This window comes from Camponotus vicinus, unplaced genomic scaffold (assembly GCF_025532165.1).
Source record: "Camponotus vicinus isolate PSW18456_S1 unplaced genomic scaffold, iyCamVici1.0 SCAF_6, whole genome shotgun sequence".
Taxonomy (NCBI): domain Eukaryota; kingdom Metazoa; phylum Arthropoda; class Insecta; order Hymenoptera; family Formicidae; genus Camponotus; species Camponotus vicinus.
The window spans coordinates 11,471,146-11,498,467 of NW_028141978.1; the positions used below are offsets into that span (position 1 = coordinate 11,471,146).

At 34.2% G+C, this 27,322-nt stretch overlaps 3 protein-coding genes across 9 annotated transcripts; 2 read left to right on the forward strand and 1 right to left on the reverse strand.

Annotated features, from left to right (window-relative positions):
* The first annotated feature begins 2,654 nt into the window (after positions 1–2,654).
* Positions 2,655–5,496, forward strand: LOC145973921 (peptidyl-prolyl cis-trans isomerase). Its single transcript, XM_083103596.1, has 3 exons — positions 2,655–3,046; positions 4,100–4,453; positions 4,591–5,496. Exons 1-3 carry the CDS (start codon positions 2,843–2,845, stop codon positions 4,660–4,662), a joined length of 630 nt encoding a protein of 209 aa, XP_082959722.1. The 5' UTR covers positions 2,655–2,842; the 3' UTR covers positions 4,663–5,496.
* Positions 5,497–5,707: 211 nt separating this feature from the next.
* On the reverse strand, positions 5,708–27,153 carry LOC145973920 (uncharacterized). Of its 7 annotated transcripts, none has more exons than XR_014439577.1 (7): positions 26,991–27,153; positions 26,588–26,918; positions 11,515–11,766; positions 10,693–11,019; positions 9,417–10,091; positions 7,313–9,122; positions 5,708–6,736 (listed from the first exon to the last, which is right to left on the reverse strand). XR_014439577.1 is itself a non-coding variant. In XM_083103590.1 (6 exons), the coding sequence occupies exons 3-6, from the start codon at positions 11,755–11,757 to the stop codon at positions 8,910–8,912; spliced, it is 1,458 nt and encodes a 485-aa protein (XP_082959716.1). In that variant the 5' UTR covers positions 11,758–11,766; positions 26,588–26,918; positions 26,991–27,153; the 3' UTR covers positions 5,708–8,909. The 7 variants fall into 7 exon arrangements, 5 of the variants coding, with proteins under 5 accessions (XP_082959716.1, XP_082959721.1, XP_082959717.1 ...); XR_014439576.1 differs by having other exon boundaries at positions 5,709–7,550; positions 8,819–9,122; XM_083103590.1 differs by having other exon boundaries at positions 5,708–9,122.
* Def2 (defensin 2) lies at positions 13,138–15,462 on the forward strand. The gene is made up of 2 exons (XM_083103597.1): positions 13,138–13,419; positions 14,473–15,462. Exons 1-2 carry the CDS (start codon positions 13,323–13,325, stop codon positions 14,667–14,669), a joined length of 294 nt encoding a protein of 97 aa, XP_082959723.1. The 5' UTR covers positions 13,138–13,322; the 3' UTR covers positions 14,670–15,462.
* Positions 27,154–27,322: the final 169 nt, after the last annotated feature.

Genomic DNA, 27,322 nt, shown 5'->3' on the forward strand with positions numbered 1-27,322 from the left:
AGAAATGTCAGTCCAATATTGTGATAAAAATTATTTATATTTAATTATTTATAAATTCGTTGATGGATTTATTAGGGACGGATATGTGTATTATCGATAAAGAAATATCAACTTTATATTGTGATAAAAATTATTTATACTTATTTATAAGTACATTGGATTTGATATAAAGAGAGAGACACTAGAGTACCTTAGTCTCTGCAAATCCCCGGAAGAATTTGAAATATTTATGAAATATGTTTGAAATGTTATCGATTTTGTTGCCTTAATCATCGCATGAATATTTTCTTACGCAATCTATCCACAATCAGATAGGTATTTATAAAATTGCTAATTTTTCTAAAAATCGTTTCTTTCACGAGAATCCTTATTTGAGAACCAAATTTTAATCGTGATGTTTTTCTATTCTATTATGTATAATTAATTTTATGATACTGATTGGAACATTTGTTCGTGACAATTAATCAGCTTACTTTATATTGTCAATAGTTTACGTAACGAGTATAATAACAGTTGGTTACATAATAGGTTGCAGACAATGTATTCATTTATTCCATTCGAGCAGAAATTCTTTGCATTTATTCGATAATAAATTCTTTATAATAGAGAAAAATTATAATCACTTATGTGACTTTAGTTGAAAAGGAAGTCGATCTTTCTTCGAATGCACATTGTCGATTCGAGAAACATCGTGGGTTTATTAATTATAACATTTGGGTTTTTCAATTTACTAGACGAAAATAATGAATCATGCTACGTCAATTAATAATAAATTGACAATTGGAAATAACAACACGCATCGTCTTTCGTTGTTTTAACGTAACGATTATCGACGAAATTCTACTATAGTGATATCGACTAAGGAAGACTTTTCGCGGAAGTGTAATCGTCTTTTCCGGTGTAACATATTGAGAACAAGGCTTTGCTGATTCGCCAATTTTTACACATTTATTTTTACAAAAAAATTAGATGTAGAATTAGAAATAAAATGATTGAAATTCACAAATCGGAAAGTTTTCCATCGGGATAAACATACTTAAAAAAAGAATTTAATTCCCAATCATAGAATGACAAATTTGATAAGTTTTGTCGTCGTGTAAAGATATAAACAACGACTTTAAAAATTAAAAATTTGAAACGCCTGTATAGAAGTCATAAATCTTCCAAGACTTTGATCGGTAAAGAGATCTGATTTAAAATAATTGCTCTTAATAGAAGACATCCGGTTTAAATTCGCTGGGCGCGGGATCAGTTATCGTAAAGTGATTTCTCGAAACAGCAACGCGTAGCAGGATGTATTAAATTCAACCCGTTACTTGCCCCGTTACTCTTTTTACTTTTCTCTATTTCAAACGTCTCTGCGTCCTCTTGACTCTCGATTCTTCACACTCGTCCCCGGATACCGCGTATCATGATTGACTACAAAAATAAAATGATTTTGCTCAATTAAAATAGACGTATGCATCCATGCAACATGGACAAGATATTAGAATTAATAAATTTATTTATTTCACATATATTATTTATCTCAGAATCGATCAATTAATAATTCAGCAATCAATTCTGCGAATTTCTCATATCGAGCGTCAAATTATTGAAAGTCAAGTCGTCGAATTTATATTCGATTTCTTTGTTAATCGTTAGTCTGACCGTACATTCCTCATTATATCATTATTCGTAAAAACTTGTGCAATTTCAACGTTATACGAATGGAATTGTGATAGGATATTGTGGATATTCTGATAGGATCGCTTACTGTGATGTAAAAGTATTTTACGCTTGTATTTATAAACAAGTTTGACTTGATACAGAGTTTTGAGTTGATACATTTGAGTTAATATAATGAGTCATTCGTACACTATCATTATTGTTTATCGCTTTTTATTTATCAGCTTATTGTTTATCAGCTGGCTTTTTGATAAAAATACTTGTTGCTTATCAATGCATTTTTTTTAACAAATCAAGAATGGCATAATATTTTAATGTTGATTTCAATATACGTAATATTAATAATCTAAATATAAAAGAGAGAAAGAGAAAAACAAGAAAAGCATCTATTGCAATATATCTATTTCAAATACTTTGCAACAGCAATATAAAAAAATTCATTACTTACTAGAATCAACAAAGCATATTCAAAGAAATAATATTCCTTTAAAAAAATACACATTTCATGACATTAATATTAATTATTGGCACAATAACAATATGGAGAAGTATTTTATTATATGTGCATTCACATTTTAATAAAAAATAAAAACATATGATACGAGGAGTAAGAAAAAGAATATCATAGTGGCACAATCTGGTGGTAAAAATGCGTATTACGTATCAAATTCCTATCTAGAGTAATGATGTAGTTACAGACTTTAATTCGACCGCTTGATTGGTTCAATGAATTTCGACGCATTTTCTAATTTCAATCAAACCGATTATTCTAAATTTGATGAGATTATTTGTCGATTACATGAATTTGTTTAGATTTTTTATTATTTCCGAATCACATACAAAATTAACGAATCAAGTTACGAAATTATTTCTCAGCGGCTAGAGATTTTTACTACCGGCAACTGCGCGATAGGGAGAACTCGTGAAGAGAAAACGGATTGGTCGCAGAGACCAGCTGGAAAATATGGCTGTCGATTAGTCGTGGTCGCGATACCGCTTTCTCATTCGATGAAAGCTAGCTCGTGCGGTAGGAAACTTTCTTTTATTACATAATATTTTGACGGAATAACCGGCGAAAAGGCCGCAAAAAGCCGCTGAAATCGGCGTCGCGTTGAAAAGGACGTAGATCGCGATCGCGTGGGATCGATTTCCGGCGGATTTCCAGGAGCGTAGAATGGCGTTGAGATCGATTTGCCGGCTGTCAATTGATTCGACCTTCAGGCACTCGAGCCATTTCGGAGCCACCGCCCGGCCGAGACGACCGTCCTTCGACACGCTCCTACGAAGCTTCGCTGCAGCAGCTAAGGACATGGCACTGCCACGCGTTTTCTTCGACATGACCGCGGACGACAAGCCCGTGGGTCGCATCGTGATGGAGGTGAGTCGAAATAGCCGCGCGATCGCAGCGGAACATCGACCGACATCTCTCACCCGACCGCGCTCCTTCGCGACTCCGGTCATGCCTGGCCATCTTGATTTTTCCGCCGTGCCGGCTCGCAAATTGATTTAACCAGGGTTTCGTCTCGCGCGATCCGATCGTCATCGTTCGACGAAGGTTCGAACGAGCGACAAACGCGATCGGCATTTGTCATGTTCGCGATCTCACGAAATTACGGGGAGCCGCGAGCGGTTGACTGCGCGTTTTGTTAGCGATGCGTCATGATTGCGTGAACGTGTGCACGCTCGGCCGTTGCAAAATTTTCCATTCACGGCAGAGGGAACCGGCAGAATAACGCGTGCATCTGAAAATTTTTCCAATAATCGTGGCGAGGGGAAACGCGAATTACATCACTCAAATGAAAATTTGCGTCGAAATTTCAATAGGAAAATTAGATTAGTCGTTTGGTTGCAAAGATAGCGTGTCAGAAAAATAATATCATCGAGAAAAATTGTTATGTATTTTTGATAATTTCAGATAAATGGCCGATAAGAAGCGCGCTTATCGCTTATCTTTTATTAAAAATTATAACAAAACAAGCATCTATATTTTGTATAAATTTCTGTTTATCGAGAGAAATATCCTAGCGAGTAAAAATAATGTATCGATTAACATGATTATAACTAACACTTTGCACTTTGTAAGATATGTAAATTTATCCAATTTTATTTTGTATTTTGCATAATGCAAAGACATCGAGAGCATATGAACAAATTAGTTTAAAATTTTAAACACAGATGGCGTGAGCTTAAATATGTAGTAATCTTTATATGTATTCCTCATCCTTTAAATCTAAATTTTTTTTTATGGGTAATATTTTTTAATGAATTTTAGGCAACTTAAAAACTAAATCTTTTCATGCTGCTTTATTAATATAATATATAACACTGCAATTTAAATGTGTATTAACAGTGACATTTTTTATTGTTAATATACAAAGAATAAACAAATAAAGATTTTAATTATAGCCATCATTAAATTGAAATTTTTCAGTTGAGGAAGGATATTGTTCCTAAGACGGCGGAGAACTTTCGCGCTCTCTGCACCGGAGAGAAAGGTTTTGGCTACAAGGGTAGCAGTTTCCACAGGGTGATTCCAAATTTCATGTGCCAAGGTGGCGATTTCACCAACCATAATGGTACTGGTGGTAAATCCATCTACGGTGCCAGATTCGAAGATGAAAACTTTAAGCTTACTCATACCGAGCCTGGTTTACTTTCTATGGCGAATGCTGGACCCAACACTAATGGCAGTCAGTTCTTTATCACTAGCGCCAAGACTAGTTGGCTTGATGGAAAACATGTTGTGTTTGGAAAAGTTATTGAAGGAATGGATGTTGTTAGAAAGGTATGATTTTGTATAATATCTCTAACCATATTGCATGTTTTTGGCAAAAGTTATCTTCTTCTTAAAGAATGATTTTTATCATAGAAAATTACGATAATTGAGCAATCATTGCAAATTGTACAATAATTTTGTTTCAGTTGGAGGCCATGGGTTCTCAGAGTGGCAAGACCTCCAAAAAGATCATAATAGCGGATTGTGGAGAATTGTAGATCAACTAGATACTATAACCAAGGCATTTTTATTTAGCTGTTGCATACATATTTACTCTCTTTATTGCCCTACTTTATCCATTTTCAATGATCACAATTCTCTCATCGATACTAATTTCTCCGATCGAGCACAGATTGAAAGCTTGTTTAATGTAGAAACAAATGAAATTGCCTGCATTGTTTTTTTTGTATTAATTTAAATAAGCTTATTTTAATTTCTACTAGAGGATAAAAAACTATTTGCTGATTTTTTTAATGAAGAATCTATCAATTTCGAGTTCTTTTCTATGCTTTGTTATATGATTAATATAACCTATGTATTTTTACAAAAGATTTGTTATGAAGTGATTTTTGCAAAATCCATATTCTTCCACAAGTACACTCGCTTAATATCTTTGAGTGATTTAGCAAAAGCACATAAGCAATGAGCTCAAATGTTTCCATACCATCTTATATTTTAATGAGTGTTAAGAATATGAAGATCTTCAATAATAGAATAGACATTTCAAATTTTGAAATCAATAATTGATGTATTGATTCCAGTGTTAACCAATGCATTTCTCCTTAGCGTTATATCATTCTTTGACTTTGCATACATATATAATACATATAGATATATCACAATTAGAATTCTCATATGTTTTTTATAAATGTATACCATTCCTCTATCGAATTATAAAACAGATAATCCTGTTTGTTTATCGTAATGCAGGCAATGCCTGAGAAAACGATATCATCTTACTGTAATACAACACCAACAAATTAAAAAATGTAGTTGCAACAGTCTGAATAGATCCGATTTCTTAAAAATAAAATTGTTTTTAGAAAGAAAAACTGGATTATACATTATTTGCGTGACAATCTTGTGTAAAGACCATTAAATAAACTAAATCAATATAAAATATCTTTAGCTCTCGATATAATTTTTTTTTTAAACGAATGAAATTAGCATCATATAGCATTTAATTTTTTTTCTGTCTTACTACTGTTCTTACATATTACACAATAATATTTATAGATTGTATTTAGGTTAAAAAATCAATTACAAATAATTCACATTTTTTGCAACATTTATGATCAACGTATATTTCATTTTTTTTATATTTATGTTTTACCAATATGCGCGGGAACATTGATAGAACATACAATACCAATACTATTTACAATTTTGCGATTATATACGACATTTTTCTATAATCTTATTAACATGGAGGCGAGCTGCATTAGTCGAAAAAAATATGCAAATGGATTTCATTTTCTTTATAGCGCTGAGAATTATAACAAGAATAATTTATCAACTGATATATAATTTTTTTTCATTATTGTACTTTTTACGTTTGTATTTATATTCTATTTAGAATTGATGAAAATTTAATCGTAATGAACAAAGAATCAATGTTTTCTCTCTTACTGGATTGAGGTATAATTTTTTTTTTTATATGTGTATGCAGTAAATGTTTACTCGCAAATACAATACTTACTTTCTGAATATTCTAAAACTCAATTTTGTTAATAATTGATTTAAAAAATTTAAGATTAATTCAGAAGATTATAGAGTATTCAAAGAGGAAACAAATTTATTATACTTGTCAGAAATTATTCGTTATCATTCAATCCAATAAGATCAATAACACATAATTTGTTCATTCATTCGTTTTATATTTGTACTGCCGCCTTTGTTTCGCGTTTATTTACGCTCTTTTGTTTTTCTTCTCATTAGATAAATTGTATGTAGTAAAGAAAAATTATAAATTTTCTTTTTGTATAGGTCTTAATTATTTCAACTCTTAAATATTGTCACTCTACTTATACATCATACATTTCTAAAAAGTAAATTATAATATTCTCATATAGATTTCAAAATTTTCAACAACGATTATTTTTGGAATCTTTATATTGATATATCAAAGATATCTTTAATATTGATATATCAAAGAGACGTGTAGATAAGTACGTGTAGATAGGTGTGTAAGTAACGCGTAATCTATAAGTTACACACCGTTTTATTCGAATGAATCATATAACCGTAAGTCTCCAATTTTCTCGATTTCTAAATTTCTTCGATTGCAGTTATCTAAAATGACACATAAAATTCACATTTATTATGTTTTAAAGCTATTCATGTAATACAAATCGAAAAAGCTGTTTTAACGCTGAGAGAAATTTCTCTTAATGAGAGAGAGAGAAGCAGCATAGAAGATATAGATCACATCTATTGTCAGTCTAATTACATTCTAATCACACCGTAGCAGGCGAGACAAGATCAATTAAAAGACGTTGTTTAAAAAAAATTTCAACATGTAAGAAATATTACAGAATTTGTATTACAGAAAATTATATTTAATATACTATTAATTTATTTAGCTATTTTCACACAAAGATGTTATTCAAGGAACAAAATTAAAAAATCTTAATTAAAACATAATTACGTAGAAAGAAATTTGAATATATAAAGAAATGATGATTATATAATAAAATAATGCATCTTTTATCTTTCAAATTTAAAAAAAATTCAAAAAATAATTATCAAGAATGACTAATAAATGCGATCGAAAAGTTGCCAAAGAAAATATATTTGCGAGACATTGTCACGGTATTAATTGATTTTTCATTTATGGCTGCTCCATATTTAATTCGTTTGCATACTCACAGTTGTTTATATTCTTGAAACACAAAATTCTCGAGAGGCTGCGATACATGAATATTTTTTCTCTTTTTGAATTTGACGTACAACTCCATGTATATTGTTGCATGTCATTATTAAACGTACATGGCAATTTTTACACACATAGCTTTATATAATATCATACATATATCTCTACATCAGTGACACTTCGTATTATGATTGAAAATTGTGATGATATCGACGAGCTGCCGATCAGAAAAAGCTGGAAAACAGATAGAAATTCGATCAATGAAACAGGAAAAAGGATGGCAGATAAAGTGCCAACTTACATTATGTCGTAAGTTTGCATAACTTACCGGACCAGCCGTTCTCTATGTGTTTGCCTCTCTTTAAGAATATATTATATATATATATATATATATATATATATATATATATATAATTAATATTCTCTCTCTCTTTCTCTTTCTCTCCCTTTGACCCGCAAAGGATAGACGTTAACATTTATTCATATTATATTCGTTAATATATTTACGAAACGCACTTACATAGCACAGAATATATTTTTTTACGTCATAATCTTACTCTTAGAATTCTTTTACGCCAATATAATATTATCCGATCGCAACAACTTAAAACGATACATCATTAAAAATAATTGTTTCATATGAAAATAGTTCTATAAACAATCTCTCTCCGATTCGCATTCTCTCTTTATTAATAGAAATTATAGAGCGTTGTATGTGCATGTGCGTTGATTCAAGATAGACAAGAACAGATTTATTTATTATCTCCTATCTATTATTTCACGGTGATTATAAGTATAATCATTTGCGACAAACGGATAAGTATAACCAGGATACATAAATAGAGGATAAAATCTAAAATAATTCGTATACATATATCGATGTATACGTACTCAATGTTCACATATTGCATCACAAGAAATAATTTAGCAAAGGCCTTTAGCTTCGTAAATTACCGTATTTAACGGTATAATCTCTGCAAAAATTAAAATTGCAACATCTATTATTGAATATTAATTTTTCAAATAAAATCTTACAAACGTATGAAAATCTCATGTTGAAAGATCCAAATATTCCTCCGATAACGAGTCTGACAATATCTTTTATTACTTTTAAGTTTTAAAGAATTTTGATTTAAAAAAAAGGCTTTTTAAAGCTGCTATAAAAAATAAACGTGCGAGGGTGTTAACGTTCTTTTCTTGTGAGAAAATGTGTAAAAAAGAAAAAGAAAAAATCATTACATCCTCGATAAAATATGTTTTCTTTCGCGATTTTCATTTCTCTCTTTCTCTCTCTCTCTCTCTCTCTGTATCCTTCTCTTTCTTTCTCTTCCTATTCCTCTCTCGCGCCCGATTTTTCTCTTTCCCTTCTCAACTCAAGGAGGCAAACAGGAGAGAAGCCGTTCCAACAAATCTCTTCGTATTTACACAAGGAGTTAGTTCGAATAATAAAACTCATTCGGCGAAAACGAAAAGAAGATAAATAATAGCAGTGCAACGAATACCTCGTGCTATCAAACCTCAATCCGGTATATCTTGATGTAACAAAACGAAACAAATGACGTAATTGTGAAGAAACGGTCCGACGATGATGCACTACTTGACGAAGAGGTCCTTGAGAGTGGAGCAAATCGAATCGCAGTCCGCTTGCTCCTGCTCCTTGTTTCCGCTCGAGAACCAGCTGGTGACCTTGCCGGCGCGCGATTTGTTCGGTGACACAGATGGTTTTCCAGATGAACTGCCCGACATTTCCGCATCGTTTCCTCTGTGGGTCGAGGTAAGAAGCTTCTCGATGGCAGTACCGAGCACCTGTCAATAGACACGAGAAGTTACGCCATCGCGTCGCGCGAGAAAACTTTAGTTTCTTTAATGTGATTTATTTTTCCCATACGCGAGAAGCAAGTATACAAATACGCCAGATAAAAATAGAACTTTATTTGAAATTTATAATTTTTTAATTATAATTCTCGTGATGCTTATAAATGCCTAATAGAGAGAAAGATACACACAATTGACTCTACGATTAACATGTTTAACGTTAGTCTTTCCTTTTGAATAAACAGAACTACACTTTTGAATAAACAGTCGCTACGTTTCGTTTACCTGAGCGTCCACTTTGGTACCGCTGCTGTCATCCCAGAGAACCTTGTGCCTGGTGTCCACGTTCTTCGCCAGCGTATCCTTGACGGTTTTAACTATCTTTAATTTGTCGAGTTTGAACGTCGTCGCGCTCTCTTCATCCAGGTACCGATTCTTTTTCGAGATAGGTTGATGACGCTTGGTGAACCAATTGCTCGGTGCGATGAGCGAGCCTACAGTACCCTTGCTGCTGCTCGATGTTTTGCTTTTGGTGCTAAGCAGAATGGACACGTCGAAGCTGTTAGATCGTGTGTTTTTGAGTCGATTACGTCTCTGCTCCGCCGTCTTCGCGGACCAGCTCGATCTTTGTTCATCCTTTGCGTCCGATGTGCCGCACGTGTTTATCTCCGATGCGGACGACGTCAAGGAACTCAAAATGGATATCAGGTCCGTGTTAGAACATGTAATGCCCGCCGCTGTTGCCGAAGAGGGTACATCGAGTTCACAAATCGGCTTCGTCATTTCAGACGCACGTCTACGTAGCGCCGATGTTGACGCCGCGACTGATGCTGAGAACTCAGAGAACCGACGTTTCTGATGCTGTATGTATTTTTGCGTGGTAGAGCTGCCATTGCCTTCCAGAGGCTGGATCTCGCATACGCGTTCGCGAGACGATGTCTTGTACATTTTTAAACGAACCTGAGAAGGTACGAGTATTGAAGTGCTTTTCGTTTGAGCAAAATTAGAGAGCAAATAAGAGATGTGTATGAATTAACAATTTAAACAATTATAATAATATAAACAATTTAACTACAATTTTAATAACGCTGCATATTTTTAAGTTATTTTTGCCGAAAACTCTTTAATCAAAGAATGTATTTCAGTTATTATCTTATTGTAATTTAGTTTTTGTTCTTGTGAATCTTATGCTTTATAATATTATTTTCACAAAAACACAAGAACCCTTGAATTTTTAAATCTGAATTTTGAAAGGAGGCTTTAACGTTGAAATTGAATTTAACAATAAGACTTGCGATTCAATGTATGTTCAAAGTTTTAGAGACTTTTAGTCAAAGAGCAGAAGAAAAATAAAAGTGATCTAAATCTTTAACCGTCACCTAATAAATCTAATAGTGATTAAGGAACTTGATCTTGTCCCTCATTCCAAGTTAATCAGCGGGAAGATACACAGTACAATAAAAAAGGTCTATCGTATCGTTTGATATATACATATACGCACAGAGTGTCTCTTATTTTAGCTCTACTTTATCTATGTCATTTATAAAATGTATACTATTACCTTTTTGGCCTTGATCTCAGCGATATCGTCCATAATGTCGAGCTGCAGATTGTGAGTGCTTCCACTATTACTGGGCGGACCGGTTATCCCGGTGGACGAGTCCCGCCGACCTTGTAATATCCTGGTGGAGCCTCCCATGGGAAATGCAGCGATAGATTCTCGACGATTGCGACCAAATAGGGTAGTCGGCACCTTGGAGATCGTGACGACAGAGTGTCGTCGACCGCCTGCCTGCTGAGCCGGCGTCTGCGAAAGCGTCGCCAGGAAGGCAGCTTCTCTCGCTGACGGACCGGACCCTTCTCCGCCGCGTTCGCTCAATCGTCGTACCTGTTCGTAATTTACAGTTGGCGTAACTTTAACTGCGACTTTCAATATGCCTTTATCTTATCACTATGAAAAAGGAATGAGCTGAATAGCCTCAAAAGAAAATTCGTTAAAATTATTTCAATCATAACACGTCCGGTTCGTGTGATATATTTTTAACGTGATTATCCTTAAACCTCTTTGCCATAGATTTTTTTAAAACCTGTCTACCCATATTAAGAAAAATAATATACCTCATTAATTAATTTTATTAATTTTAAATTAAAATATATAAAATTATAATAAAATCCAAGAAATATAATATCAGAGAAGATTTCATCTCTGATCGTTATTTATATCGAGAACAACGATCATTTCATCGCGATTATTCTGAGCTGCAAATAAGTTTATTCTAACAATATATTTCGTACATAACAGCATCAGAAGTATTATCATTGTTTGCATATCAATATCGCCGTAACCGCGAAAGGCTTCCTGTGCACGCGCACACATATATACCTGGGATGCGGTTATCCCGGATGTACACTGCGGGGTCGGTAAGGAATGCTTCCTGGCGTCCCTCCACGGCGAGAGCAGATAGGGATTCAAGGATGGGGAATCCGGATCGACGCATCGCGGCGGTGATTCCACGCGACAGCGATCCATTTCCTCCTCGCCAACCGTGCTTTCCTCGACGACAATCAGCGGTTCGGCACCACCACTTCCGCTGCTCGTACTCGGACAGAACGATTGTCGTCTCATGCTGATATTCTGCAAATATTATTTGTTTTTCAAATTTCCCTTATCTTAATTCTCATTATTTGTAAATCAGCTCTTTGCATAACCAGTTACATAAAATGGGGGAGCAGATTCTCACAGGTTGCACACATCATTTAAAATCCCGAATGGATCCAGCGAGCTTTCCGTGTGTGGGTGTGTGTGCGATGTCGAGATTAAAGGAATTCCCGGCAAGACTTTTTATTTTTCACGACGGAATGACATCCGATAGATGCATGTTTCTAGTGTGAAAAATATGGATAAAGCATTGCACGTAATATATCGTCTTATATGGCTCGTGTAATTCAGGACACGTGCGAGCATTTCGATTTGATATCCAAGGTACACCCCCGTCCTTGCAAGTAATGCGTTACATAATGGAGGGAGAGAAGTAATTTCAGCGTTAAATTTCCATAAATATATTTGCGTAGGATGTGCAACAGCCTATAGAGCCGTAACGTCCTGGATTACGAAGAAGAAAAAGAATAAAAAAATATCATCGCTGTTGAGAATGACACACTACACGTCACATTGCGTCGCTACGCAAATATTAGCGTTTGCAGAAATCATATTTTCGTTCAATATCTGGGTCAGCTGTTATGGAATAATGAAATTTGCGATCACCCGCGACTACGCGTTGCAGCACGCGTGCATTATTTTCCGCCATTGAATTGTTTATTCACAGCTTAACCGATACCGTAATATTTTTCATAAAATTATTAACTTAGAATTATTAATTTTAAAGATTCTTGCAATGTGCGAATATTAATCAACAATAACGTGTTATTAGCGTGCGAAAAAATAAATCAATAAAACTTATTAAATATGAAAAGCAATTACAATATGGAAAATATTATTATTATTATTTTGATTAACTTTTCAATTTCTTTTCAATTTGATAAATTTTAATCCTTTATGATCGCAGCACACGCACGAATTATTTAATCACGAAAGATTAAATCTGTAGTGGGTATAGTCAGGTATTGAAAATTTCTTATTCATAATTTTTTTAAAAATATTTATATATTGAAATATACATGTATAAAGTTTCTTCCATTCAATATTTGATATCTCGTCAGTTCCCCCTCGGATTATATCGGTACGTCGAAGATATAAAAGACAGGATGAAATCTAAGAAGTTTCACAATATCGTTTACTTTCGAATATTAAAATTTTTCGATGAATACCTGTCAACTCTTTTTAATTCACTTATTTCTCGTAAGCTATAGTCACGTCGACACTTTCGAATAGAAAAGCTGCAGTCGATCGACCAGCTTTATCGCCTCTCCCTTTCTCTCGCAGTCGTCCCGGTAACGGTGATAATACCGGAAATTAATATTCGAATACGTAGGTCAGTCGGCTGGAAATAGCAAACGCGAAGCCACGAGAATTCCGGTGGCGGGACATTAACAAGGAAAATCGCTCCGTTAGGCGAAAGAGGATGTTCTTGGTGGCAGCGTCGAGATATATAAAGCGCTCGCGCTCCACATCCTTAAGGATATCGTCATTTCAGGCGTATTCGAGTGCACGTGAAAACTCATTTTGCGATCATGAAGCTGCTCGTTATCTTCGCCATTTTTGCTGTACTGACTTACGTTTCGGCAAACACACTACCGGCTGTTTATGACGGACTTACTTACGAATTGAGTAAGTACATTTTATCGTAAAAGAGAGGATGACGGAAAATTTTCTCGTAGCTCAAATGAAAAGTATCTCGATAATTGAACAATTTTATTAAGCTTTAATTAATTTCAAGTAATCTCTCTGCTTTTTATCGAAGATTTTTTGCGGAGATATCAAGAAAGATATTTGAAAGACAGAGAGGTCCAGATATTGTTAAGTATTAAAAATACTAAATATTATTTTTGTATTATGAAGAAATTATGGTGCAAATATTGGTGTTTGTTGTTATTATAGCCTTATTTTTCGAGTAGAGTAATATTGCATTGTACAATATAGGGAAACTTTTCAACTTTGATTAATAAATACCTAGAATGCATTATCTTTTGTCAATAATAATGTGTTATACACATAAATACATATATTCTCTGTCTCGCTCTCTCTCCTTCTCTCTCTTATCTCTTCTTTCTCCAATATACCCTTTTAGCATACATTGATAATACATTGTCGATATCCTTTCATATCGAATATGACACGACCTTTCCCTCTGATGAATCATTTGACTTATCGCATCATTTCCGAATGCTAAATTAGAAATAGTATTTACTTTACTCTCTGAAATATTATTTAAATATTAAAATTAAATATTATTTAAAATTAAATATTATTATTAAATATTATTTAAATATTAAAGTCAATCTTACATAATTAAAGCCTCAAATAAAAATTAAAATCTCATTAAAAATTCGAAATTTAATTCATAAAAATAACTCCCAATATAAGATAATTCGTAAAAGAAAAAAGTCCTTTCAAATTTCTTTAAATTTCTCACCTTACTTTAAACGAAGAAGACAGCGCAAAAGGAAGAATTAACTCTGTTCTCGTGAGAGAATGTGCATTCCTGCTACAAAATTCTCTTTTCGTTCGTCCCGTAAATACGATTCCGCATTGTAACATACACGGTGTCGAATATATATCCTGTGTTCGTGTAAAAATTCAATATACTCTGTGAAACGCGGAATTTCGGTTCTTATTATCGCACAAGGGAAATTAATGGAAAAATTGCTCGAATTGTTTCAGCTTCCATCGACGACCCGCAATACGACGAAATGGCATCGAATCTGACGCCCATCCGGCACCGGCGCGTAACCTGCGACCTTTTATCGTGGCAATCCCAATGGTTGACCATAAACCACAGTGCGTGCGCGGCTAAATGCCTGGTGCAGCGTCGTCGGGGCGGCCGCTGCCGCGACGGCATCTGCGTCTGCAGGAATTAGACGTCGCATCTCCCTTTGAAACGTATCATCATCCGACGCACGTCCCACGGATCTTGCCTCTCGTCCGTTGTCCCACGCCATCGACTATGTTGGCGTACGTTGTTGCATCATAATCCAGATTAATATTCATGACGAGGATCATGACGAGACATCGCACCAGCTTAACCGCCACGTGATGGTCTCGGTCGATCGATCGTAACGTGCAAATTCTCGCAAAATTGATAACGCTACTATCAGTGGAAATTGTCTCGATAATTTTCATCGTTGTGTCACGTAATTTGATAAGAATAACGACTCTTATCCGCCACGGGCGCGTTTCGCGAGAGAATAATTAATTTAATTAAATAAAAATTAAAATGTTGGCATTATTAATGAACGGTGATTTATCTCGAGTAATGAGCGCTCGTATAAGATTTATATAACACTTTTTAATAATGTCAATTGTTCAATAATTTCATTGTGACAAAACCAAACACACAATGTTGGCTGAACCAAATATAGTTTTATGAAAATTATTTTAACATATACACGCACACACACATATGTTTGGATATATCGAATATCTATAATATTTACGTTTCAAGTAAAAAAATCAATTAGGCATTGAAGAATAATCGTATTGATATCTTTGAGGTATTTTTCAATGCTATTAAACATAATATAAATGTATTTATGCGATATTTAAATTAGAATATATTCTACGAACTTGTTTTGCAAGATACCTAATTAGCGGTACTTATCATAATTAGCGCTAATCTGCTTTTTTATAATAAAGAAAAGCCATCCAGCTAGATTAATTTTTCAATCACAATAATTATATAAATTTGCAATCACAATATTCGTAAAAAAAGAGACACAAAAATTTGACCAAAATAATATCTTTGTATAAAATCCGACGCAGATTATGCAAAATATTTGACACAAGTTTATCCATTATTTGTTATATTGCGATTTTACCGTATACTCAAGATTGATTTTAATGATATACGATATAGAAATAAGTGATAATGGGATATAGAGAGGAGCAATTAATCGAACAAAACGTAACATACCGCGCCGGTAATTGATAATTGACCTCCGTCCCAACGTATTCAAAATCTATTTCCGGATATGAAAGCAACATGTGGGTCCGGGCTGATAGTTCCACATTGATGAATCCAATCACTAACGTAATATCTTTCGGCTCACTGTATATATTGATTCGTGCGTCGCAAATATGCACGGAACACGTATCACTGCTGAACAATAAGCTGTTCAATCTGTCTCCCGAGACGGTATTTCAATCCAGTTTAAATACACTTAAACAATCGTACGTGAATCAATCTCCAAAATTAATTCGATGTTTTATCCAAGATTTAAACTTGTGTCACTTCAATATAAAATTGTACATCTTATGTCGCGAAGCATCCCCTTTAATACTCGAGCAATCAATGTTGCCCGAATAATATTTCTGTGATTTCAATCCCAGAAAAAAATCATCAATGTAACTACATTGATCCTGACTACGTAATAACACATATTGATTATTCTTAATTTATCAGGTTTAATTCTAATTTTTCAAATGCGCTTTTAGATTTTCTTTAGCGTCTCATTCGGGTAATACAATGCACTCGAAATTCATATCATTTCTGATTACGTATGTAAAATTCTCTTGTCGGAATACTCGTCTTACTCGACCTTTAGTTTTCCTCTACTCCCACGATAAGGGTCATTCATGATGGAAACTTTAGAAGAGCACTCTACTCGGTATCAAAATGCACTCTCGTAGAAAGATATTAGTGGGAACGGATTAAGATCGGATTAAACGGAAGTGTCCTCAATAGGGAGATAGGAGTTTCTACAAGAGATCCTTCTCTGTTTACGACAGTAATATATCGATAAATATATTAGCATTGTACACCAGGTGTCCCTGACCGATATCAAGTGTTTCTTTTTGTTGTTGCGACTTTGCGAGTGGTAGGAGGACTCGAAAATTTGCGACGTGCTGATGGCGATATGAAAGTTTCCTCGACAAAATCTCCGATACACGATAACCAAATGGGGCAGAGTTTCGCGACCTGACGCAAAAATTATCGATTCGCAAATATTCGATATTCGTTTTTTGCGAAACCAATTTACGTGCAATTTCCAAGGTAATATAAAATAGAGGTGATTCGATTCGCTCTCTCTTTCTTTCTCTTTTCTCTGCGTTCGAGAAAGATAATTTGTCGGACGGTTCGCAAGTGCCAGCAATTTACTCCGATAGAACTGACTGCTGGGGGAGATTCTATCGGGGGAGAGAAATATATAATGCCTCAAAGAAGAGTTCGAGAAAAGATCGCTTTGATCGGAATGCCACACTTAATTCGATTCGATGGCGATTCGAACCGAACGATCGACATCAGCATTTCAAAGTTGCCGACTTCTCGTAGGAGGAACTCTCGGTTCTTCGTGTCCTCCAGGCGACTTTGAACTCTCTCACCTATCTACCTCTGTGTCTTAGAACTTGCCGTTAGCTGAAGTCGACAAATGAAACGATATTCGCCGAACAATATATTGGAATAAAGTCCAAACTGTTCGCGGACTATGTATTGTCCACGTACTCTCTAAAAGTGAATCAGTGTATTATCACTGAAAAACAGTAAATAGTCACTGATTACAGCAGTTATAAGTACAGCACTATAAATCAGTGATATTTTATTGAAAAAATCAGTTAATAATTTTGACTGTTTCAATCAGTAATATTTCTCAATATCAGTAATATTTCTTTCGTTATTGTCAGTAATATTAAACTACAATTTATCTCTCTATTTATTTCATATAAAATTAAAAATTTTATTTATATTTACTAAATATTTATTATATTAAAAATTTTATTTTATTTATATATATTGAACTTGTTATTTTAAATAGATAACGAACGAATAATTTTCATTAAGTCGCCAGACATTTATTTGTCCCACTTATAAGATCGATTTAATATCTGAAGCCTCTCTATTGAGAGTATCAGAAATTAAATCGAAGTAATATTTCTAATTTTATCTGTCGCTCTTTGCAAACTTTATATACTTCTTATGACTAAAACTAAATACGAGAGAGATAGCAATCGTAGCGGTAAACGAACGAACTCTAGCAATTACTGGTTTTACAGTGCATTTTATTTTAACTGACCATAATCAGTGAGATAAAATAACAAAAAAATAAGTGTTTCCACTGAAGATCAGTAAAATTCTCACCGATTCTCAGTGAAATCTTATTTTACTGTTTAAATTAGTGATATTTTTACTGATTCACTTTTAGAGAGTAGCGTTAATATTTTATGACGGCACGGCAGAAATACTTAGAAATACTCGCACGATACAAACAGAGAAGAATAACTTCGTCCATTGAATAACGGACATTAATCTCATGAATGCAAACATTAATCTCACGGAATTTTCCGAGCGTTTGTTGCCGGAGGTAATAAAAAGAACATTTTATTACTTCAGTCTTCGAGATGCTTCGCGAAAACATTAACAGGCTTATTCTTGTGGAGAGAGAGAAAGAGATATTCTCGTAGATTTTTTAAAAGTTTCTCCTCTCTTATAAAATAGAAACAGAACAAAAATGATAAACTTCATTTAAGGATTTTTAACTTTGGAACATATTTGTACGCTTCTAAATAAAAAGAATTATTTTGCTCCAATAATTATTCTGCGGTGAAAATATTAAAATATATGATATTTAGATTTTTCCATTTCAAATTTAGAAATTATACTTTGCCTGTATTTTATATTTATTATACGGTATCTCTAAACGTAAGAAAATTTGCAACGTGCAGAATATGTACACAGAAAAAAAGGACATTCTTGTTTTGAAAATATATTTAGTTTTAACATGGAAATCTTGAAATGAGATTATATTGCGTTAATTAAAGAAAAATATAATTGCTTGAATAATTGCTTACTTGATTGAAGCCATTTTATATAGTTCAATCAAGAAAAATATATTCTTATGATTTAAAATTTAATTTTCTTGAATTAAAAAGAAACAATGTTAGATGGAAAATAACATTTTTAAATCAAAGATTATAATTTTCTTAAAGTAGAATTAAATAATTATATATTCTTGAAGTGACAATTGCAATAGTAAAATAAGACTATAATATTGTTGAAATTTAAAATTATTAAATTCTTCCAAGAAGATTATAAATTGTTACGTATATACGAAACAATGAACGCGTTAGTTTAAGTATATAAGTTTTGATTTGACACTTATTTTTTTTCCGTGTATCATTCAAGATGATTCGCATATTTATACGGTATTTATTCAGCATATTTACACGTGCAATATTTTTGGACATTCGATCAACGCTGCATACACGGTTGCTTGAAACGTGTGCAATAGAAGCAGAAAGAAAGCGAAATTTTTTCAGTCCATGCGGAAAACGTGCAAACGTAGACAATGCAATCAATCAGATCGTCCTGAATAGATACACTTTAAAACTGTCAGGTAACGAACCGCGCTGCGAATAGCGGGTTAAATTTAAGTCAATTCACATGAGGGTAAGAGTTTATGAAGCGAGAGCCAATTACAACGTAATCTCGCAAAGAGGATTCAATAACGAGCGAAAGGAGAAGAAGGGAGGTCAGCATTCCCATCGTATTCGAACAAATCACATTGTCCTTCTCTCTCTATCTCTCTCTCTAATTTTCTCTCTCTATTTCTTTTCCTCCCTTCGTATTCGATACCTATCAAACGTTTACCGTGTTGGAAATTTCAGTATTGGCGATTCTCAAATGAGATTCATTGGACGAGAAACGTGGCGCGACATCCGATAAACCAAAGAGCTCGTGAGTGCACCTTTAGTACTAAACCCTATCGATCGATGGGGGTCACTACGAACGTGACAGCTTGGCTTTTGAGCTTCAAAGGTAGTCCAGCTACCGAGTTGCGGTAAGATGGGGGGAGATTGCTTCGAATAGGGTTAACGTTGCATCGTCGCCGTTGGTATATTAGCGTCACAGCGAAACGGCCGTAAAACTGGCAAGCTTGATATCTGAGAAAGGGAGAAAACCATTAATGGTACCGACAAGAATTTACTGACATAATAAATAAGTCTTCACTTTTCTCAAACGCAACGATATATATTTCGTTTATCGTTAGATGCAATCGTCTACTGTCGAATTTTTGTAAGAGAAGACTGCATAATATGTCCTTTAACGATAATAGCAGGTGAATTGAAGTTTATTTCCTTGTTTATTTATGGGCAAGACAATAAAAAACGCGCTATATAACGATTTGAAATGTCAAGTAAAGGACCCTGCACATTTTATATGAAAAAAGTGGTCTCGATCAAATTGGCTGAAATTGAAATATTTTGTAGTTTAGATGGTGCTAATCAAAAGTCTCCTCGGGCAAAAAGTCCGAAAATCAAAAGTATAAAAGATACGATGATTTAAAGTGAATGGTATTGAAGTTCAAAACGCCTGTTTTTGATATGTTGTATACAACCCACTTCAAATCGTATTTTTTATACTTTTGATTTGTGGACTTTTTGCCCGAGGAAATTTTTGATCAGCATCACCTAAACTAAAACATATTTCAATTTCAGCCAATTTGACCGAAACCACTTTTTTCATATAAAATGTGCGGAGTCCTTTCCGATTGGAATTTTCATCATTATTTGTACATAAGGAATCGAGAAAATATATTCTGTCTTTGCTCTCTCTCTCTCTAAAAAATACTAGAAATCCGTTACCAAATAAAACATAAACTTAAAAACGCCTGTTTTTGAATACATAAATTAAATTAATATATAAATATATATATTACTCTTTTTGTCATGCGTGTGTGTTACGCAGAAATCAGCCACAGTGCGCACACGCACACACGCATGCACACATATATAACAGAAAGGGTTTGGAATCATTAAATATTGTAGAAGTGGCACACATTATATATAAATATTTTTTTTTCAAACATTTATATATGTATTAATTTAATCTCTGTATTCAAAGACAGGCGTTTTTTAAATTTCAATATATATATATGTTGTATACAACCCACTTCAAATCATATTTTTTATACTTTTGATTTGTGGACTTTTTGCCCGAGGAAATTTTTGATCAGCATCACCTAAACTAAAACATATTTCAATTTCAGCCAATTTGACCGAAACCACTTTTTTCATATAAAATGTGCGGAGTCCTTTCCGATTGGAATTTTCATCATTGTTTGTACATAAGGAATCGAGAAAATATATTCTGTCTTTGCTCTCTCTCTCTCTAAAAAATACTAGAAATCCGTTACCAAATAAAACATAAACTTAAAAACGCCTGTTTTTGAATACATAAATTAAATTAATATATAAATATATATATTACTCTTTTTGTCATGCGTGTGTGTTACGCAGAAATCAGCCACAGTGCGCACACGCACACACGCATGCACACATATATAACAGAAAGGGTTTGGAATCATTAAATATTGTAGAAGTGGCACACATTATATATAAATATTTTTTTTTCAAACATTTATATATGTATTAATTTAATCTATGTATTCAAAGACAGGCGTTTTTTAAATTTCAATATATATATATGTTGTATACAACCCACTTCAAATCATATTTTTTATACTTTTGATTTGTGGACTTTTTGCCCGAGGAAATTTTTGATCAGCATCACCTAAACTAAAACATATTTCAATTTCAGCCAATTTGACCGAAACCACTTTTTTCATATAAAATGTGCGGAGTCCTTTCCGATTGGAATTTTCATCATTGTTTGTACATAAGGAATCGAGAAAATATATTCTGTCTTTGCTCTCTCTCTCTCTCTAAAAAATACTAGAAATCCGTTATCAAATAAAACATAAAATTGAATCTTATATTATCACACGTGCCTCGAGCTTCGCGCGACTCCCACGTGTGTGGCAAAGATACGCGGCGCAGATTCTAGATTTAAAAATCCTCCTCTTACACACGCATAGACTTAACCATGTGTTGAAGTAATCTCGAGTCATACGCCTCCGGCGATAACAAAGGGATTTTCTCACATGCGCGGCGATACCGCGACGCGATATCCCCTGCTCACAACGGTAGCCGCTGACCGCCCTTTACGCCCTGCGTGACGTCATACGTGTGCAACGTATTTGACGTCACGTCGTAGCCTTTATTCCGTGTCTCGTGCAAAGCGCGACCTGCGCCGAACATATAAACGTTTATATAAACGGCACCCGTTGATGTTTCGAGGTTATATATGAAAATTGCCGGTCGAATGATTTAATGGCGTGCGGAATGATTTCGCCTTGGCTACAGTATAACTATATCGTGGCACACACGAGCCACGTGATCGATCCCTCGTTATAACAAATGCCGCGATCATCACCAGCGGCCGCGAGATCATCGATATTAATGGTTGTTCAATGTACTCTGTTGGATTTTATAGTATTGCTTATGAATACGAAAGGCTATTTGTTGAATGATCGTTATCCGCGCAAAAAGAGGATCACGTAATGGAAAATGAAAATCCAGATAGAACAATAATGGAGTACATATTTTATCGGTCGGGATGATTTTTTGATTATCCATTAACTTTTTTAAATACTAGGCTGTACTGTACACAATTCCGAGCTTATTTATCTCAAATCCTGGATTATCCCCGCTTTCCATATTTCGCTATATTATTGCCAAAATATCTTCAAGTTTACCGCCTGGATTTTGAACTTAGAAATAATAAAGAAATTTTGACAGTAATATTCGAATATAAAAGAATTATTAAATTAACGCATTTATTCTCGATAAGATTTCAATAAGATTCTGTGGTTTACTTAAATTCGAATGGATATCGACAGAAATCTCATTTATAAGTGCTCAGATAAATTATCAACACAAGATTTAATTAAAAATTATAACTTTATTGTTTCCCGTTTTAATATTATTTGTATTATTTTATTCATGATATAAATGTTACTACTTTTATAATTCCTAATTTAATCATTACAAGCGAGTTACCTTTTAAACCAGATTTTAATGAATTATTAAGATTGGATATTATATATTCAGATGGTTATTCTAACGTTAATTAATATTAATTGGCAATTAGTTCGCCCGTTGGCGCAATTTAAAAAGGTTAAAAATGTTATAAATAACTAGGGACTAGTTAAATAATTACATCCCCGCGGAAGGGAAAAATGGGATTTCGTTTTTTTAGAATCCCTCTCATTTCCGCACAGTCCGGTGTGAAATGCGCGAGGCGTTTCCTATAGCGCAACGACAGAATAGCTATTAAAGACAATTCATTTCGGCCTTCTAACTCTCATTCCGACATCCCTTTTACCTCGTTAACTTCCATTCTTTTGTTCAATGAGCAATCTCCCTCTGTGTTTGATGGACATTTAGTGTAATTACTCGCGAAACGTGCTACCCTGTGTATACCACCATTATGTAAGTGCACCTGTGCACCGACAACAGGCGAAGATGATGCGAGGAGATAACTTGTCGAAAAGCTGCGTGAGCGATAAATCGAAACTTTCGTGGGAATAAAAACCTTTCGAATTTCTTCAAGATTAAATCGCCCACACCCTTCGCGCCGATAACGAATTTTTCTTATCGCAAAGTAAAGCTCGAAGAGAAATCCTTCATGAGACGTATTTCATTTCAGATCGAATTTTTCCTTGTGAAAATTTGTTTTCCTACAAAGATACGCGTCGGCATAAAGCACAAGGACATGCAACTGCGGGACAGTGGACTTTTCCTCCGGACTTAATTAAATACCTCGGATGCCGACCGACCGTCGCAAATATTTCCGGAGGATCGGTCATCTCGGCCGACATGCTTGAATCCTACCCTTTTTCTATTTCTTCTCTGTTTTAACCGCCTTCTCAAAGGATTTACGGTACAAACGAGTGTTACGATTTAATCCGCGGGCAACCATACTCTTCCAATTCCTTCATTCATTTCACGCATAACAATCCAGGATTTCGAGAAATTAAACGAAAGGAGGGGTATGGATAGCGAGTGAAAATTTATGGTCAAAGTTAATAGTACGAATTGTATAATACGCCGTTTTACATCGGTATTTATTTTGTATAATATGTGTATGTGTTGTATGTACATATCTGTATAAATAAACCGTTGTACTTTTCATCCAATGTTTGTATTCGATTCAATCTAATCAATACTATTAAATACTTGAATAAGTCGCGTAATATCTATTATTTGCATAAACGCAAATTGTATATATCGTCAATATTGCGAAATTATATAACGCATATTATGCAAGTTCTTACTTGAATTATTTAATACTCGTTAAACATTTATTAATGTCGTAACTCAAATTTCGTCATCATTATCGTTACATTTTTTTATTATTAATATTATTTCGTTTTACCAATTTCTTTATTATCACATTTTCTTATTATTAATATGTTATATAATGCGAAAGATACCATCTATGAAATTTCATATTCTGTATTCTCGCAGTTTTAATTTTATCATAGATATTACGCGATTCATTCAAGTATTTAATAGTCTTGATTAGATTGAATCTCATTAGACTTATATCGGATATTAAGCGAAATCTTCTTAAATTCTTTTTAAAACCTTTTACATTTACGATGTGTAAGTATTAATAATCAAAGTAATTTAAAGCATTCGGAAGCTCATTTCAAAGCAAATTTGTAATTCGAATCATGTTACGAACGCAATCAATGTCATTACAAAATGTCGATACAAAAAGATCCTATCGCAGAAATATTTTGACCATCATTATTTTTATTTCAACATAAAATGAGTAGCATATTTCACCATTGTTATCCAATCGTTTTATGTAACAAATAGCGCAATATTTCATGAGTAAATTTTTAACTGAAATAACAGAAATTATTCACAGAACGGAATTTAATTATTACGTGACAATAAAATGATGGAAAATTCGAGCGATTTTGATAGTGTAAATATGGCAAGCGTTCTTTTGATCGTATAATGCGGTATTACGCGAATAAATCAAACGAAAAAAATAATCATCTTAAAACATACTATTTAGAACAAAACAAATCCGCAAACATAATTATTCCTACTACGATTATATATTTGTTATTCTTTAATTGTAATTTTCTCTCTCTTTCTCTCTCTCTTTCTCTCTCTCTTTCTTTCTATTTATTATGCTCATAATTTAATTAATGATCGAAGTAACAGCATGATTTAAAATTAATTGAATAATAAAATTATTAAATTATTTATTTTAAACTTAAGGTTATTGAATAAGATTATTGATTTTAAGTTTAAGATTAAGATTAAGATTTTATTAATTCCAGCATGTCTTAGATTTAATTTTGCTGTTGAAAACTATGTTCGTACATCGATCAAAAGTATCTCTGAAAAAGATGAGAGAACTTGGAGAGCCACTGTTCTTCCTCTCGACCTGTTCTATTCTGCTAGCTACAATAAGCGAAGCGATTCATTTAAGGCGCAGCAGCAGAAGACCGAAATTACCGAGGGCAATTATTCGCTGCGAATGCACAGCTACATAAACCTGCCGAGGCTTAATTGTCAATTAGACTGGCAGTCAAGATTTCATCGATTGATCAATAATCCTGATATATTCGACCAGTATTACTGGTAAAATGCGAAGATTCAATATCTCTCTGGAGAAGCGTCGTATTTTGAGGAAATACGAGAAAAAATCTCCCCCTTGAAATGAATAAAATTATTCAGCAATATAATTTGTCTCCGACAAAGAATTTTCTTTCTTCAATCGCAAAGTGAAGCAAAAAATAAATATATTCTTAGATTGGAACAAAGATTTTAAATATATTATTTCTCAAAAACACGAGGCTCTTTAATATAATTTTATTTTAATTTTGGTTTATCAATTTTTATTTTACCGATCTATTTGTAATAATTATCTAGCGCATTTTATATATTTATTTTCTCTTGTATTATCATATAGTTCAGATTAATATTCCTTTTATCACTTGAAATATTAATTCTGATACATAGTCTCTCTTATAGCATACACTTCGTGATTATCAACTCAAGCAACCTCGCACATGTTAGTTTCTCAAACGCGTTTATGTAATTACTGCGTTAATTTACACCTAGTAACTTAGAAAAGGTAAACCACGCTACTACCACGTAATTTAATATTTAAATAAACTTATAAGTCTATTGTTTACCACTTTAATTACTATCCATTTAATTTTTTGCTTTATAAAACTTGAAATAATCAGTTTAACAGCAAAACTCGTGAATAAAACGAACATAAACAATTTCGCCTCTATAAAAGTCCATAATAATTATTATGTAAATAATAAAGATAATTTTACGAAGGAAGCCTATGGCATAATTTTTCCAATGTATTGCAGATCAAATAAATATATAGCTAATAAAATTATTGTTACGAGTCTCTGTTTGAACAAAAGCGTATTTTGCGAATAAAATAATTCTGAAATAGAAATTTGTACATGGCTTATACTTTTTATATGTTAATAAATTGCTACAATAATATCGCGCTTAAAAAATCATCAATGAATCACTCGAAATGATTAATTGCTCGTAGGATAATTATTCGGAATATAACGATCGACTTTATGGGAATTTCACATTCCGTAATACGAACTATGTACATGAGTTATGATTATGTATCTCAAGGGGTCCTGAGCCCTAAGACATGATATGGGTAATATCGTCGTAAATATCTGTCATCGATATTATCCGATCATCGTTATCCCGGCCTAATTCCACAGCCAATTAAAGCGCAAGGAAAGTATCGACGCGTTATAAAATTTCGAGAGTCTCTCTCGAAGCTATTAAAAATCTTTCTATCCCTCATAGACGTCCCGTAAATCCGCGGTATATTCAAAAAGTCATTAATGTTACGTGATCGAAGATGAGACACGAGTAAACATCGCGAGTTGACGCGCGGTGAGTGAGTAAGCAATGGAATCCCACTTACCGCGGAGATTGTCGGCTGCCGAGCGATGTTAATCTCGGAAGGGGCGGTTTGTTAATGCGACCGCATCCACGATTCGACTGTCGATCCACTCGTTGTAGTGATATACTACCCTATCCCAGCTGCTGCTCCTCGTTGATCCCACGGTGGGCGCACTACACGCACCACTCGACAATATCAGGGATGCTCAGTGTAATGACCTCGCTGCACCTACGTATAATAGTCACCCTTACACATCGATCTTTTCACGATCGTTTCCCTCGATCGTCGGTTCGCTGAGGGTTCTGCTGGCTCCGGGGTAGCGTCCCGATCTTTACCGATCCGAGATCATCGGCTAAAATCGGAGATGTATGTGTGATGTTGATGGATCTCTCTCTCTGTGAGCGATCGCGTTGGTGATTCTTACCAAGGTAAAGCAACGTCGACGACAAGACGGCCACGATAATCCAGCCGCGACGGTGGTCAGAGCGGCACTACGAGCTTTGCGAACGACCCGGCGCCCCCTCTCGCCATCGACCGGGCTCGCTCGACCAATCGACGCGGACACCTTCTCGTCGCTTATGTACATTCCGCTGGATCCTAGGGGGTGGCTCGACTCGCGCAAAGGGGTGGCAAACTACGGAGCGGAAACGGCGACGGTGCCGAAGGGACCGTTTCACGTGTTGCTTCGATGTAAACACTGACATCTCGAAGCGTAATTGAATGATGCCAAGCCAGCCTCGAACCTCGAACCGATCG

Bases quoted from the DNA above. Each gene is read 5' to 3' on its own strand.
- LOC145973921 (XM_083103596.1), top strand. From the start codon at position 2,843: ATGGCGTTGAGATCGATTTGCCGGCTGTCAATTGATTCGACCTTCAGG. The intron at 3,047-4,099 runs GTGAGTCGAAAT...GAAATTTTTCAG, and splicing joins TGGGTCGCATCGTGATGGAG to TTGAGGAAGGATATTGTTCC. The intron at 4,454-4,590 runs GTATGATTTTGT...ATTTTGTTTCAG, and splicing joins GAATGGATGTTGTTAGAAAG to TTGGAGGCCATGGGTTCTCA.
- LOC145973920 (XM_083103590.1), bottom strand. From the start codon at position 11,757: ATGAGACGACAATCGTTCTGTCCGAGTACGAGCAGCGGAAGTGGTGGT. The intron at 11,020-11,514 runs GTATATATGTGT...AATTACGAACAG, and splicing joins CCGGGATAACCGCATCCCAG to GTACGACGATTGAGCGAACG. The intron at 9,123-9,416 runs GTAAACGAAACG...GTCTATTGACAG, and splicing joins GTACCAAAGTGGACGCTCAG to GTGCTCGGTACTGCCATCGA.
- Def2 (XM_083103597.1), top strand. From the start codon at position 13,323: ATGAAGCTGCTCGTTATCTTCGCCATTTTTGCTGTACTGACTTACGTT. The intron at 13,420-14,472 runs GTAAGTACATTT...GAATTGTTTCAG, and splicing joins CGGACTTACTTACGAATTGA to CTTCCATCGACGACCCGCAA.